Source organism: Colletotrichum scovillei (genome assembly GCF_011075155.1).
Source record: "Colletotrichum scovillei strain TJNH1 chromosome Unknown Contig00003, whole genome shotgun sequence".
NCBI classification, from domain to species: domain Eukaryota; kingdom Fungi; phylum Ascomycota; class Sordariomycetes; order Glomerellales; family Glomerellaceae; genus Colletotrichum; species Colletotrichum scovillei.
In genome coordinates, this window is record NW_023336261.1 from 336884 (window position 1) to 351461 (window position 14578).

A 14578-nucleotide genomic window follows, 5' to 3' on the forward strand; every position below is an offset into this window, starting at 1 on the left:
TGCAGGTTATCCCGATTGTGCATAGGCCTACTTTCAACCCAAACGAATGTCCATTGCTTACCTTAGCAATGGCATGCGTTGGGGCTGGCTTCAGTGGGCTCCAAAATTCCATGAACGTTTCTATCAGACTCTCTCGCATGTGTCGGGACGTTCTTTTCACTCTGGTAGGCAACCAAGCCCATTTTTTGCAATTGATAGAGCTCCACTCATGCAATTGATGATCAGATGCGGAAGTCTTCCGAATGTCTTCATACCTTGCCGTACCTTATTGCACAGCTCTTACAGGGCATCCATGGATTCTCATGCGGCGAATATGATCTTTACGACTCCAGCCAATCTTTAAGGAGTCTTTTAAGTAACAGCTACAAACGAATGTTGGCATCGGGTACCATCAAATCGAAATTGGCGCTCAATCCCTCACAGAATAGCTCTCTAGGAGAACGTTGGTTCTTTTGGGTCCAAGAAGAACAGAAGCGCCGAATCGGGCGGTATATCTATGAGTATGACTATTTCGCGTTTCAAATGCATAGCAGCAGACCAATTCTTCATACCTCAGACGTCACTTTTGATCCAGACGGCCCTTCATGTTACTGGGAAGCCACTACGGCCGGGGAATGGCACGCAGTCTCTTCAGGTGGAACAGCCCCTCAAGTCTACCCAGTCCCCGCCCCTCCTGGACGAGTACATTCCACAGGCATAGACGACTACACCGACCAAGCGAATCCTGGTCCCGCAACATTCGCCCTTCAAGTCCTCCTACGAAGCCTTTGCAGTATCGTCGACCTGACTGACAACGACTTTGCCGGAATACTTTGCAACGAGCTGCACCTCACATCAGGGACGGAGGACATTCTTGACCAATTACGACCATTCAATCGCCTGCTTGCCCCGTCTGACAATATTTCTCCGATCATCTCAAAAGAGACGATAAGATTGGAGGTGCAGGCTGCCCAAATGGTTCACATGGCTCACCTCCATTCCGCAGGAAAGATGATGAGGTTATTCCAAGACGTGTTCCAACTTGGATCGGATTTCCAGACCGCAATCCAAGAAGTCTTGACCTGGGGTTCAAAGAATGTTTCAAAAGTCCGAGACGTTGCTTTTCACGCAGCACAAGTTCTCGGCATTGTACGCCACTACCCATTCCACACACCCTCGGAAGCTTTCAATGTGTTCAAGTCCGGGCTAGCGTTGTTTTGCGCTTCTAGGTGGCTATCGGAGCAGCAGATTTTGATGGATACTCCCGACAGAGGATCATGGAGCACCAGTTCTTTGCGGCTTGACTACATACCGATAAACCTGGTGGCTAAACGACAGTGGGAGTCCAACATCCAGGCGTGGGTACAAGAACGTAACCTTGTTCACAACCCGGCGATACTTGGGACGCCAAACATCCTTGGTCCTGCGGGTCAGAAACACATTCTGGGCATGACTATGGACCTTCTGCGCCAGAACACGCCATGGGGAATATCTATGAGACTGTCTGAAGTTCTTGCACGTATACTCGGTACAGTGTTTCTGGAGCATGAGTAAGACCACAAGAACCTTGGTTATCTTAGCGTTATAGACTCAGCCTCAATTCCCTGTCTCCCACTTCTGGTGCTTCTTTTTACCCCTTCTGAGAAACCATTTAGAGACTACACTTGTTACGACGGGCTCTTTAAAATGATTACTTATTGACAACTGTCAAGGTTACAATAGTAAGTAGTGATGAAGATTCCAATTACCAGCTTTTGCACATGTGCCAGGTATTACTCTTTGATTTGTCCCATGCCCTTACATACACGAGTCTCAACCACTAGTTTTGCCGACGATGATGTGAGGCGAGACTCTGATCTGCCAGTCGCTGATGTTATGGTAGTCACCACACTTTCGAAGTGCCCTCGACAGGATCTTGTACTCGCCATTCTCGATCGAACCACCGCGCGAGAAGTTGCCGCTTGGCCACCACGTGCTCGACGGCAGGCGCGGGGACTGTTCGACGGGGGCATCAAAGTAGGTGTCCAAGATAAGGGTGTAATGTTAGAGGAAGCCAATGTGTCTGTTTTGGCCTGGGATGTATGAGTATGACCAGTCTGTGGGCTCCCAGGAAGGGTCGACAAGCTTGAAAGGGTTAGCAGCTTTCGGTTGTCGTCCTGAGATATGACACAGGAAGCTGGAGTACGTGCATACATCGGAGCTGAATTGGCGCGTAGGCCAGAGGATATCAAAGTCAATGGTGAAGGTGTCCTCGATCGTTATCTTGAAGGTGTCACTCTCTTGGATCAGCACGAACTCAGGGGTTTGAATCACAGGGTCAATCTATTCGGTCCAGATATTGCTGCCGTAGATGATCTCCTTGATACATATGGGGAGTCAGTGACTTCTTGCCATATCATTGAACTGGCATGATCTACTGATGAGCATAAGTTAACCGCAGAGGCTCGTCGTTAGACCTGATAATGTTGATGTATCTTCATACATCAGAAACAGCTTCGCATCAATACTAGCAGGTTCGATGAAGATTACCATCAGAACTCCAGTCGTACCAGGAGCTAAATTAAGTGCTGTCGTCGAGAATTTGACCGTGGCTAGTTCAGCCCCGTTGGAGGAATAAGGCAACAGGGGCAACCCGACCACGGGGCCGGAATCTGCTTTGGTGGAAATAGTGGAGCCGACTTCGTGAATAATGTTGTATGTCACAATCTCGTTTTCCCTGTTCTCAATCCTGATCTCGTGTGTGCCTTGGAAGTGATCTGTGTCGTTGAGGTTGATAACCGCGGGAGTGATGGATGTCTTGTAGGTCATAACCTTGAAACCGTCGACGATGCCGGCACCTTGCAAGGGAATAGGGCCTACAGCTCGTCAACTTCAGTAGATCTGGAATCTTGGAGAGAGATACTAGTACTTACGCTAGAGAGCCGCTCCCATCATGATGAGCGACTGGCTTGCCACTGAAAGTATGAGCTGGTGGGCCGAGTCGCCGGCACTGATGGCGCTGTTGGAGCGGCCGCCGTTCGCTGAGAAGTACAGAGCGATAACGCCGGCAATCTAGGGGTTGGATCAGAACGAGTTGAGAGAATTTTCGAACAGTGACCTACATATGCAGTGGGCATACTGGTCCCGGGGAGGACAACCTTCCCACCCTCGGATGTCAGATACGCGGAGAAGAATGGAACCACCTGATATATGAATTCGTGAAAGTCGAGATTGCTGAGAGAGTGACTTACCGGGAGCTGAGACCTCGGGCTTGAGGCGGCTGTCAACTGTTAAGCCCTAGGACGAGAAGTAATCAATGGCACCTGCGATGGACTTGAAGTTGGCGCCGAGAATGCCAACTGCCTTGCCACCGTTGTTGGCTACAAAATCGGAGTCTACCTTGCTACCCGTTCGCTTTGCTGAACAAGCCATTGACATCCTCTTGGCTAATAGTACGTCATGATCGTGTTGTAAGGCAGGGGACTTTGGGTCATGGGAATGACTTACCCCTAAGGAGCTGCTCCTCGGGGTTGTAGACTCTCCGGTTGGGAATCTCCTAGGCAGCATCCTCAAAGTTGTAGTAGAATACCCACTGACACTCGTTCCGAAGAGGTTGGAGTCGAGGACTTGCCAGCACTAACCATTCCGTAGCACATTTGTTGGTGAGGCTCAGGTCGAATCATAGATGAGACAGGTACAACAATAATGAGATTTCCGCCAGTTGATAGCAATTGTTAGAAGTGAGCTGAAAAAGTTGCAAAGTTATCTTCAGCGATGTAATGCTCGATTTTGGTTGGCTTGTTCCCATTGCTCTGCGATTGTGATCCCCAGACCTTCTAATTTCTTTGTTCTCCCCTTCGTTTTGAAACACCGCCGCGGCCCCATTGAGGCACATAACATTGTAATACTTGTTTCCCGTACCTCTCAAGAACTAAGGCTTTGTTACACCCCATCCGACTCCCAAGTTCATTGGAAAACGGTGCTTTCAGCAGCTATTTTGGTAATGCTCAAGCCATTGAGATCATTGACCGACTACAATGTCATTGTTCAGAGGCTTCTTTCGGCGTGAATGACATTAGAACCATTATATTGATGACTATATGGCTCCAGATATCTTATTTAAGATCCCGTTGCAACCTAGTATTTGCATCACCTACGATCATCAATAGCCTGACCATCGACGACATCGCCAACACTTCTTCAGCCCCTGGCGTACAACTCTAGCCCGTATCTTCCTTACAAGAATAACTTTTTGACTACTATATCTTTTGAACATCTCTACTCTGAGAGACCGGATCTCTTCTTCAGCGTCTTTTTTATATAGCTCACCTGCCTTACTTACCACATCGCTTGTCGACAATGGCCCCGCCTACTTCCGACCCGACTGACATTCTTTGCTGGATGAGGGATGTGTCCGAAAATTTGGAGGACACAAGCTCAATTGAAGGAGAGTTGCCAACTTCCCCTGAGATTACCCAAACTCAACAGACCTCTTCTGGAACCGCCTACATCGCTGACCGGTCTGCTTCTGGAAGTGGATCACTGACAAGCGAATCTGGAGAGACGCCAGCTCTGACGACAAACTCGATACGTACCAAGCGCTCTCCACGATCTGAAGATGGAACTGACAATGAAAGTGTTAAGAGGCGTAGGTGCAGCTATGTTCAGTCGCCAACGTTTATACAAAGCCCGTGGGAATCTGCGACCGGTTGCCATATGTACTACCGAAACAGCTGTCGCCCAAAGAAGCTGGAAACTGTCACATCGTCTTACTGGCCAGACATTCGCGACGCCTATGCCAGATCACTTCATGACCCGAGCATCAAATGTTGCATCCCCTGTTCCATCTGTCATGAGGATTGCGCAGACGAAAGTACATCTTGGAAAGTTGGATGGGAACTACCCGTCATCCTTGCTTGTGGCCACATGATTGGGGAAGAATGCCTCAAATCGTGGTTCAGATCGCGGGCAAAAAGCAATGGGCCAAAAGACTGCCCAGTGTGCAGAAGGTTGCTCCAATGTTCCGAATGCAAGGGAGCCTTCATGTTCTCCATCCTTTGTCGCGATTCTTACGTCCCGAATCTGAAGACCAAAACCTACGGCGAGCAGCCTATGGAGCAGACCATTTGCAACGATTGTCAGGCCGAGACTGATTTCGGAAGTCGAGTCCTCCAAGGTGAGCACATTGCCGAGCCATTTCCCCGCGGCGGCGCCCCTCAACACATGATAGATTGGTTCCGTCAAGTGAGAGATGAGTTTGAAACCAAAGCAAAGTTGAGCGTGGGCCACGGAATGAGACCGATCGACGTCCCCGGCATGATTCACAAAGAGATTTTTGCCGAGATGGAATCATGGCTGTATTTCCTAAAGGAGGATGTGGCTCACAGAGTACAGGCAAGTATCGCTAAGATTGAGACAGAGCTGGATGAAGCTCACTGGTGGAATCGCGCTGGAGTAAACGAGGAAGAAGAATTCGACATCACCCCAGGCTATGGTAACCGCTCAGATGGTGATGAGGATCACGGCGAGGACGGCGTGAGATACGAGGGCTTTGATGGCCGCTGGCATGGCAATGAGAGTCAGACTGAGAATATGGGTTACGACGCCGCTAATTACACTTGGTAAGACTTGCTGAGATCGAGTTGGTGATAAACCATACTTTCGAGAAGATAGAGCGTTGTTATTTTTAAATCTGATCGATGAAATACGACTTAGATAAGTTGTGTTCAAGAATGTGAGAAGTTGTCACAAGCTCAATCTCACAGCTGTAGTAATTGTGAAAAAGTCTACTTCGTCTATCCGTTGGTGGTATCACGATCTCCATCTGTTCCGGACGTGCAGTTGATCTGGAGCAAGTTCTTGTCCAGATTCTTGCATTCGTACACAGGCGGCTTCCCGCTCGGCACCGTGACTGTAACGTTCTCGGCGCGGATGTTGCTGCAACGCTATATCATAAAAGTTTTGTCAGTGATGTGTCCGGAAAGTCAATATCCTCTGATAGCGATAGAAAAAAGCTTACGTCTGCGGCACTGCAAACAAGGCTTCCGGCTTGCGGGTCTAGCTTGGTTGAAACCGTGCCATAGATGTTCTTCAGAGTGATGTCGGAAATTGTAAGGTTGGCCTGGAATCACCATCATCAGCACTCAATTGCACAAAGATACCGGAGAGAGATCAGGGGCCTACCGGGAACTCTTCGCAGAGTGTCTGGTTCTTTTGGCCGTAGCATTGCGTGATCGTAATGGCCCGATCGTTGTTGATATTCTTGAAGAGGTCATACGTGACGTTTCTGACACGCCCGAGACCACCTCCACCATTCAGGAGTGTCTGAAAAGCAGTTTCAATACCAGGCCAGACTTTGATGCGAGCGGCATCGCTAGCGTTGGCCATGGTTGTGTTATAGATGTAGAGGTTCTCGACGATGTCGGTTTCGCCCTTGTACTGGCCCAAGGAGCCAACACTCATGCCGTGTGAGCCAGTGCAATCCAGGTTCTGGACGACGACATTGGTGCTGTTTGGTTTGAACGACACACAGTCTGCATAAGCCATCGAAAATCAGTCCACGAAACATAGGCGGGAGTTTCGATAATTAGGCTGCAAGCAACCAGACCATCCGTAGCCAAACTCACCGTCTGTGTTGATAATGAGTGAATTCTGAATCACAATGCGATCGGATCGATAAGTATCCCAACCATCTGAATTGGCGATCTTAACACCATTTTGACTCTGATCCAGTCATCGTGTCAGCTTTTGCGCCGCCCTGAGCTAGGGGTGAAGAAATGGACAGACATACCTGGGCTTTGAGGTCCATATCGCTAATGATAACGTCGGTGCTGTTCGCGATCAAGTTGAACCACTGGTGTTGTTAGCCTCTGACTGTATGGATGTGGTAGCCATAACTCACGTTGGGAGGGTTGCGCATCCGAAGGTGTGACATTGTCGCTCCCTTCGCTCCGTCGAAAGAGAATAACATGGGCCTCAAGAGCTATCATGTCCCTGTCAGCACACTCGAGAAAATGAATGACCTAGCGCTCTCACACTACTGTTGGTCTGAATGGCCTCCCAGTATGCCTGACCGCGACCGTCAATGACAGATTTATTGTTCCCAAGATCACCATAGATGTTGATATCCTCGCCGCCAAATTTCCAAAAGACTGACTGGTTCTGGAAAGCGAACTTGAAACTGTTGTCGGCCCAGTAGAGAGGGTCATCATTGAACTGGATGTCGCCGGTAATGACTACGTCAATGCGCTTCAGGAAGGTGAGATCCAACGGTGAGCTGATGAGGTAGGTTTTGTCGAACACCACTGTGCCGCCGTCGTTGCATTCCTTGAAGGCTTTGAGGATCTTCGGCGCGTCGTCCTTGCCCTCGGTACAGCTCGGCTTAACGTAGCAATAGCGGTCTTTGTCTCTGGGAGGCGAAAATGGCATGGCCTTTCCGGTGTTGAACGGAGCGGGCTCAACCTTAGGGCGCTTGGGAAGCTCATCTTGGGCGGAAGCAATCGACAACAGGCCAAGGGCGGCGGCCCATAGAGCCGGAGAGGTAATTCGCATCTTAAGAAACTTGCACACACACGGGAATGACAGAGTGGTGTTAGGGACGTGAACGCACCACTACTTGAGTCCTAGTCCCCGAACCATCCGTGCTCAAATACCCAAAATCCCAAGAGCTTAAGTTTGATGAGATGTTACCGGCGGCGGATCATATCATCATAATTCCCAGATTGAATGCAACAATACGTGGAAGATTTGTGGGGTTCATGTAAGGTCCCTCGGCCGGTCGGTAGAAGATTTCGCGGACCGGGGTGCGACCAAGCAGTTTGATTTTTCCCCAAAGAACGTTCCCTTCAACCTGACGAACCCCTTGCGGCTGAATCCTTCCTGCGCTGCTCCGCATACTGCACTTATCTGTGAGCGCGGGGTAAAGAGGGGTGCGGAGAGATTACCAGGGACAACTTGGCGAGACAATTAGCGAGCCGGTGGGTGTAATTTGCTTCGCATTTCCGGTCTTGGCGTTGACATACTATGAGATCACACAAGTAGATGATGTTTGCTGAATCAGTGGGCTCTCGAGACACTCATCTTCAAGAATTCTGCGAACGGGAGCTTGGTTTCAAGCCATCTACCCGCAGACTAGGCAATGGGGCCCCGGGGCACTCGCAGAAGTACGGCGCCATTCAGGCTGTTGGTGGTAATTACTGTGTACATCGATGTAGAAAAGCGCGATTCGAGACCCGAAGCGACAGATCGTGGTGATCATGGTAAATTTGACTCTCGTTATAATCTTCGCCATTGGCTTCCAAGGTAAATCTAAAGAATGACAACCTCGATATTCTCACGATCAGGATCGTTGTGCTACTTCATCGCCGATAAGGTACATCTAAGGGAAGGCTCTTCAAACTCAATTCGACCATGGAATGTAGCCAAGCTCGACTTATTAAGGGGCTTCGAAATCAAACGACCCATCAAGAAGTCATACAAAGAGGATCCGCTGCTAGTGGGAGAAGGGGGGGGGGGGGTATCAAATGTTGCATGTATGTAAGCCAAACGGTCATCCTTGATCATATCCCTGCTGTCCTGCTTTTGTCCTCAAGATCCGACTACATGATGTTGTATTCGCGAATCACTTCCACTCGCGCCATAGACGTCCAATAACTTCCTTCATGTATGTGTGTATGTTGAAAACATAAAGGGAATGTTTCAGAATCGCAACATGACGGTATCGACGATAGGCCGCATCCGAGACCAGACTTTAATCAGAGTTAACTTATTAAAAGACCCGTGTCCGATAGCGCTGAGGCGGCGGGGGTTGCTGACGGCGAAATGGTCCATTGGTCTTGACTTTCCATGCGTCGTAACGATTAATGTGGAAAGGTTGGGGTGGTGGTGCTTGTGGTATCGGGCCGGGATGCGGGCCGGGAGGCCTTCGTCGGCCCCCGGGCCCCCAGATCGGCGGAGGCATCCTCGGTGTCCTAGGCCCGCGAGACCCGGTAACCCCGCTTTCGGAGGAAGAGTCATAGTCGTACAAAGAATCCCAGTCCGGTGGCGGTCCTGGTCTTCTCTTATTCTGAGAAATGCAGAACCAAGCGATGAGAACAATGGCGACGAAGGCCACGATGCCACCCAGGATTCCTCCTATCTGTGCGCTTGATAGGGATCCGCCTGACCGGTCCGGAGGTGGTGGGTCCGTGGTCGGAGCAGCGGCCGGGGGCGGATCGGCCGGGTTACCATCGGAATATGATGTCGGTGGCCCGCTCCCTAGTGTAACATATGTGACGAAAGTTGAACTTGGTCGATAGATCGTCTGAGTTATGACATGAAAGCCTGTCTCTTCCTGTCGGGCAGCGACGGGAAGAGGGGTTTCGCGGGGTTGCAGCGAGATCGGAGTGGGAAAGGTATGCATTGCTGACGGGATCTCATCAAGTTGGTTGGTAAGCGTCTTATTCGTTATATCCAGCCGAGAAGAGAAGGCCTCACTGGCTAAGGCAAAATGGCATCGTCCAGTAACTTAGATGGGGTAATAAACAAGGTACCACACGGATGAGTGTGAGGAAACCGAAGAAGTCACAGTTCGAAAGAAAAACGAAAGAAAGTGCAAGACGTGTTGTTCTTATCCAAGAACCTAGAAGCAGGCTGTGGTCTGCAGAGAGAGTTGAGTACCATCTTACATTTTCTCACGGATGCCAAGTAGCATCCAGCGCATAAGTCAAACCCCCCACTTCCTGGCACCCCCCTGTTTCTGGCACCCACAAAAACGATGGGATCACAACCCAACCTCCTCATTACTATTAACTATTGATCCTCAACCACACCCACTACAATACAACTGCCAGCCTCACTAGGGCATTCAGAGTCGCTGGATTCAGCCGTAATAACCTCCTTTTCACCCGCTTCGATTTGAGCCCGATGGATATCCCTGATGTTCGCAAACTTCGTGTTGGGATCGATCTGAACAGTCTTCCTCTTCTAACTGCAGCGTTGGTAACTTGAGCCTCAGGTGAGCCAGCTGCTGCTGGGCAACTGCCAGTTGCCAGGCCTGCTCTGTGAAGCCTTTTTCACCTTCCTGAACAGCAGCCGTTGAGTGCTGGTATCATTGTCGAGTTGGGTGTATAAGTGCAGTTGACCGCTGAGCTCTGCCAGCTTCCTGGGTGTCGACCAGACCACTGCAGAGAAGCAGAATCCATGGCTCAACAGGGTAGTTTGTTGACCATTATGGCATCGCTTTTGCCCCGACTGGTTGGTTTGGGTGTGGTGGGCTTAGCAGAAGGCTCAGGTAATACCATAGGGTTCATCAGGGCTTAACCATCGCTACAGGGTGTAGACCAGTCCACTTCCAACCACTTCTGATGTTCGAGACTGATAGACCAGCAAGTCAGAGCCTTCTGGTAACAGTCCAGGAAGTTCCTTTTACCTATAATGGTAGAGTCGTTCCATTGAGACAAGTAACCGAGCTCCTTCCGATAGGCTGACTTAACAGGGCTGAAGACAGACTGGTCAAGTGGCTGGAGGACATGAGAGGAGTGTGGTGGTAAGAACAGTAAATGGATATTGTTAATATAGCAATTCCACATGAAGTCTGTCGTCGTATGACTCCCATGCCCATCCACAATCAACAGTCGAGCCTCGCCCTCAGCCTCGGGCATAGTCTGTGGGATAAACACCTTCTCTAACCATTCAATGGCAGTTAAGTCTGTAGTCAGCCATTATCTGTTGCTGTAAACTCCACCCATCGTATGGAACCAGATGTAATGGAAACCACTGTTGTTGGACCGTCTTCCCCTTGAAAATGATAAGAGGACGAAGTGCCCTACCCAAGGCTGAGATACACTCAATGATAGAGACCCATGCCCTCGACCCAGGTTGTTTCTTGCGAACAGACGTCGTCTCAGCCATGCCCAGCACTAACCCATTAGCTCCCTGACCCTCGGGATGCCAGTCTCATCCATATTATATCTGTTGGCTGGTTTGATGTCCTTGATCTCAGGGATAGCAAGGAACAAACCAGTTCCTAATGACCTCAGTAGATGCCCCATTAACGCGTCTAGAATCGATGGAACGACTTCTCTGAACCTTAATGATAGGGTTCCTTCTCACGAAGGCATAGATCCAGCCTTTCCTAATGGTTTGGTATCCCCAGCAGCAGCCAGAACTCGCTCTGCGAATTCCTTCACCTGTTGGTGCGTTGGTGCGAGGCCCAGCGAAGCCTGAATGCGAACCCATTGTGCCAGCTTACTCTCCTGGTCAGGAGACAGCCTCTGCCAGTCAGCAAAAGCCACTTTCCTAGTCTGACCACCTTGGAGACGTAGTTGGAGGGTTGATCGTGGTATCCCATACTCCAATGAGGCTCTCTTTTGACTCTTGCCGTTTGAGATGTCCTCGAGAGCCTGACGAAGCTGATCTTCGGTATATTGAGGCATTAGATATAGAAGAAGGTATGTGCAAAAAATGAGCCCATTTGGACTCGAATTGAAAATGTTGTGATAAAAGGAGGTTGGGGGTGGGCATTGCGTTGTGGTGGATTTTCGCGTTTTTGTGGGTGCCAGAAACAGGGGGGTGCCGGGAAGTGGGGGGTTTGACTTACTTCCATCGCAAGGCCAAGACTCGGCATAAACGCGATTCCTACGAACGAGCTGCAGCGCCACAGGCAACACCACGCCCCCCAAACATATCGGATAAGACACTCAAGACGCGACTAACCTTGTTTTGACATTTCTCTGCCCAGATTTGTCGATGTCGTACGGCTGCGCCTGACACATCCAAAGACCTGCAGGCAGGCTGCAAGCCGTTGAGGCTGGCCAGTGAGGACCGACAGCGTGGTGCCATGAACATGCAAAACGCGCACATGATTCTGCCAGTCAACACTTGCGATAACTGGGGGTAAGAGGCCAGATCCACCAATAAGCTGAATTGGTCGGGCTGAGGGGCAGCAGTCTTAATCAACCGAACCAATGTCCTTGAGTTGCGAACAGCCATTAGCAAGTACCGCACAGTCAGACATCGTATACACACCCACACGGGGGCCGGCCCGTCGAGTTGGATCTGTGTGGGTGAGACCCTTGACTGGTGTGCTCATGTGGTTAGTTCGAGTGAGACACGGTATATATCAACCACGGCGGCATCTTAGTTGCCGGACCTTCCTCGCGTGTGCGAATTTGGCCCCCAATTCTCAACCTTGACTAACATCAATCCACGCAGACACTAACGCAGTCATTGCATCGGCCAATTTGGACGAGAGTCCGTCATCACTCTCACAAAGATAAGACCGGAAGGACACGGCAATTATTTGAACGAATCCCGACGAAGTGAATTGCTACCTCAACGGGTGACGCGATGCCGGACCTCATCGCTACTATTTCCAGGTGTCGTCACGTCCTTGATCGTGCTCGATCTATCCTTTGCACCCGCGAACTCAAGGCGTCATTTTAAATCTCTTTTTCATGTCCCCCAAAGTTACACCACGCCTGGAAAATATTACACGCCCCCAAAAGTACACGAACGAGAATAAGTGAGAAAATCATCATGCCAAAGTGCCAAGAAGCGCGTGTGCGCGCGCGCGGATTGCCAGTTTTATAAGTCCGCAGAAATTCATTCAAAGACTGAAGAACAGAATTGCGTTCGATCAACGGGGGCCAGGCGAGCGAACTTCAACTTCTCTGACAGAGTATCAATGGCAGTATCTGTAAGAGGGTTGAGTCAGCTATTCGTTCTGTTTCGTTTCATCAGAGAACAATTCATCAAACTTACTTTTACTTCGATCGGACTTTAGCAAGATTACGCGACGGCTCTCCTCCCCTTGCGGAAAGCAAAACAAACATTTGTTCCACCTATCTCCTCCTCTCAGCCTTACCGGCACGGTTTGGTTGAGCAGCAGCGGTAGGGTTATTGTCAACGATGATACCGACGCCGGCACCGCCCTCGCCGTTTCCGAGTTGGATCTTGGGACCCTTTGTGAGCGCAGCCTCGGCAAACGTGAGGGCACGATCGAAGCCACTCTGGCGCTTCTCCACCCTCTTTGTAATATCTCGGCCTGCGACAATGCCTTGTTGAGCGGCTCCGGGGGCGCCAACGCCGGCAGCGGCAGCGGCAGCGGCTGCTGCGCCTTCGCCTGCGGCGGCGCCTCCCTTACCCTTTCCAGCCTCCGCCTCGCCTCCGAATGTGAGCGCACCATCACCGACCACCAACGCAGGGGAGTATGCGCCGAGGTTGATGTTCAGGGGTGCGGGGGCGGCGTTGATCCCTACGGCCAGGACGGCGAGAGTCATGAGGGTGCTGGTGATCTGCATGGCGAAAGATTGGAAAGTTGAACTGAAAAGATTGGGTATCGTGTGTCGGCGCAGCCGGTAAGTGTCTCTCTCTTCAAGAGGAATTATTAGGTAGTACTGGAAAAGAAGTGGATTCCTTTGGTAGAGGAGAATCGAAGAAGCAGAACAAACAGCACAGCTGAAGTGAGGAGGAAATAAAGAGAGATGACGGAAATCAGGTAATAGCACACGCGTCAACGAGTGGCAAGGCAAGGTGGGAGGAGAGAGCGTAATGAATGAAATCCCCACGGAGCGCCAAGAAGAGGTTCAAATACCTGGCATGGAGAACCACGACCAGATCCAGAACCACAACCAGTGAGAGAGTGTCAATGGTGAGAAGTTGGAAGGTGGAGGATGGGACAAGAGAGGCGCGGAGACCATGCCATTCGGGGTTGCGGCGCCGTCATGCGTGTCAAGACCTGCCGCTGCCAAGGCCAAGCGGCTCTGTCAAAAATAGAAGCTCTTCCAGGTGCCTTGGACAAGAGATGATAGGTTCTTGGGCGTTCTAAGCTCCAGGGACTAACAGGCACACGGACCTTGAGGAGGGGGCTTTCCGCTTGGGATTCGAGGAGAAGGGTAGCAGAGCCGCGGGTTGATCCAGGGGGGCCATGTGGTTTCCATCGATGGTATGGTGATGGTGGTGGTTACGCGGGATGTGGTGGAGAAGTGCGTCTGAGCGGAGGTGAAACGGTCCAAGTCCCAAGACCTCCAACAACGAGGGCTCCCCGAAACCATATAGAGTCTTGGCAACTGGGCTGGATGCGGCCCTGGCTTTGTCAAGAAGCGGTTTCTTTCTATGGGAGCGCTGCAATTTCTTCTCTGTTGCCCATGGTGTTGCGAAGTAAAGATAGATGAAGCTGATGTTTGACGTTGGGGCACGAGGGGTCGGCTACCGAGGATACGATCTGCGACCTGCCACAGGCTAGCAGCTGCAAGGTCGTTTTACCATTCGCAGCTCCGACAAGAGATATCAGTGAATTACTTAGAAGAGCCATAGTCTGCACATGAATACCTACAATGGTCGCCAAGATGTCTGCTTGCCGATGGCCAAGGACCGGGCGTTTCCCAAGACAATTGGCCCGGCCAGCGATCGGGATACCAAGGCTGCGCCCAGGACTTCCAAGAGATTCCATTGTTGTAACCGCAATGGTATACACTTTCTTCCCGCCCGGAGAACGTCGCATACGAGGATATGCCATTCCAGCCTCAAGACCGCTTCCCCGACGTGGATGCTGGTTGGACCGGGCGACATTGATTCGAAGCCGGGACCCAAACCTACTCCTACACCGATCCGAGTCAACGGAGTCAAACAACACTCGAAT

The 14578-nt window shown here is 50.7% G+C and overlaps 5 protein-coding genes across 5 annotated transcripts; 1 reads left to right on the forward strand and 4 right to left on the reverse strand.

Annotated features, from left to right (window-relative positions):
• Positions 1-1791: 1791 nt before the first annotated feature.
• Positions 1792-3396, reverse strand: HER10_EVM0005695 (pyrolysin; the record flags this gene model as incomplete). The annotated part of the gene is made up of 7 exons (XM_035475301.1): positions 1792-1974; positions 2173-2301; positions 2509-2790; positions 2935-3030; positions 3081-3161; positions 3223-3245; positions 3282-3396. The coding sequence occupies 7 exons, from the start codon at positions 3394-3396 to the stop codon at positions 1792-1794; spliced, it is 909 nt and encodes a 302-aa protein (XP_035336060.1).
• A 921-nt stretch (positions 3397-4317) lies between these two features.
• Positions 4318-5583, forward strand: HER10_EVM0011154 (uncharacterized protein; the record flags this gene model as incomplete). Its single annotated transcript, XM_035480592.1, has 1 exon — positions 4318-5583. The coding sequence occupies one exon, from the start codon at positions 4318-4320 to the stop codon at positions 5581-5583; it is 1266 nt and encodes a 421-aa protein (XP_035336548.1).
• A 170-nt stretch (positions 5584-5753) lies between these two features.
• On the reverse strand, positions 5754-7509 carry HER10_EVM0010462 (exopolygalacturonase; the record flags this gene model as incomplete). The annotated part of the gene is made up of 7 exons (XM_035479921.1): positions 5754-5903; positions 5978-6079; positions 6142-6491; positions 6585-6681; positions 6749-6811; positions 6860-6940; positions 6994-7509. The coding sequence occupies 7 exons, from the start codon at positions 7507-7509 to the stop codon at positions 5754-5756; spliced, it is 1359 nt and encodes a 452-aa protein (XP_035336484.1).
• A 1216-nt stretch (positions 7510-8725) lies between these two features.
• HER10_EVM0004276 (uncharacterized protein) lies at positions 8726-9358 on the reverse strand (the record flags this gene model as incomplete). Its single annotated transcript, XM_035473926.1, has 1 exon — positions 8726-9358. The coding sequence occupies one exon, from the start codon at positions 9356-9358 to the stop codon at positions 8726-8728; it is 633 nt and encodes a 210-aa protein (XP_035335923.1).
• A 3421-nt stretch (positions 9359-12779) lies between these two features.
• HER10_EVM0007938 (uncharacterized protein) lies at positions 12780-13238 on the reverse strand (the record flags this gene model as incomplete). Its single annotated transcript, XM_035477476.1, has 2 exons — positions 12780-13006; positions 13082-13238. 2 exons carry the CDS (start codon positions 13236-13238, stop codon positions 12780-12782), a joined length of 384 nt encoding a protein of 127 aa, XP_035336262.1.
• Positions 13239-14578: the final 1340 nt, after the last annotated feature.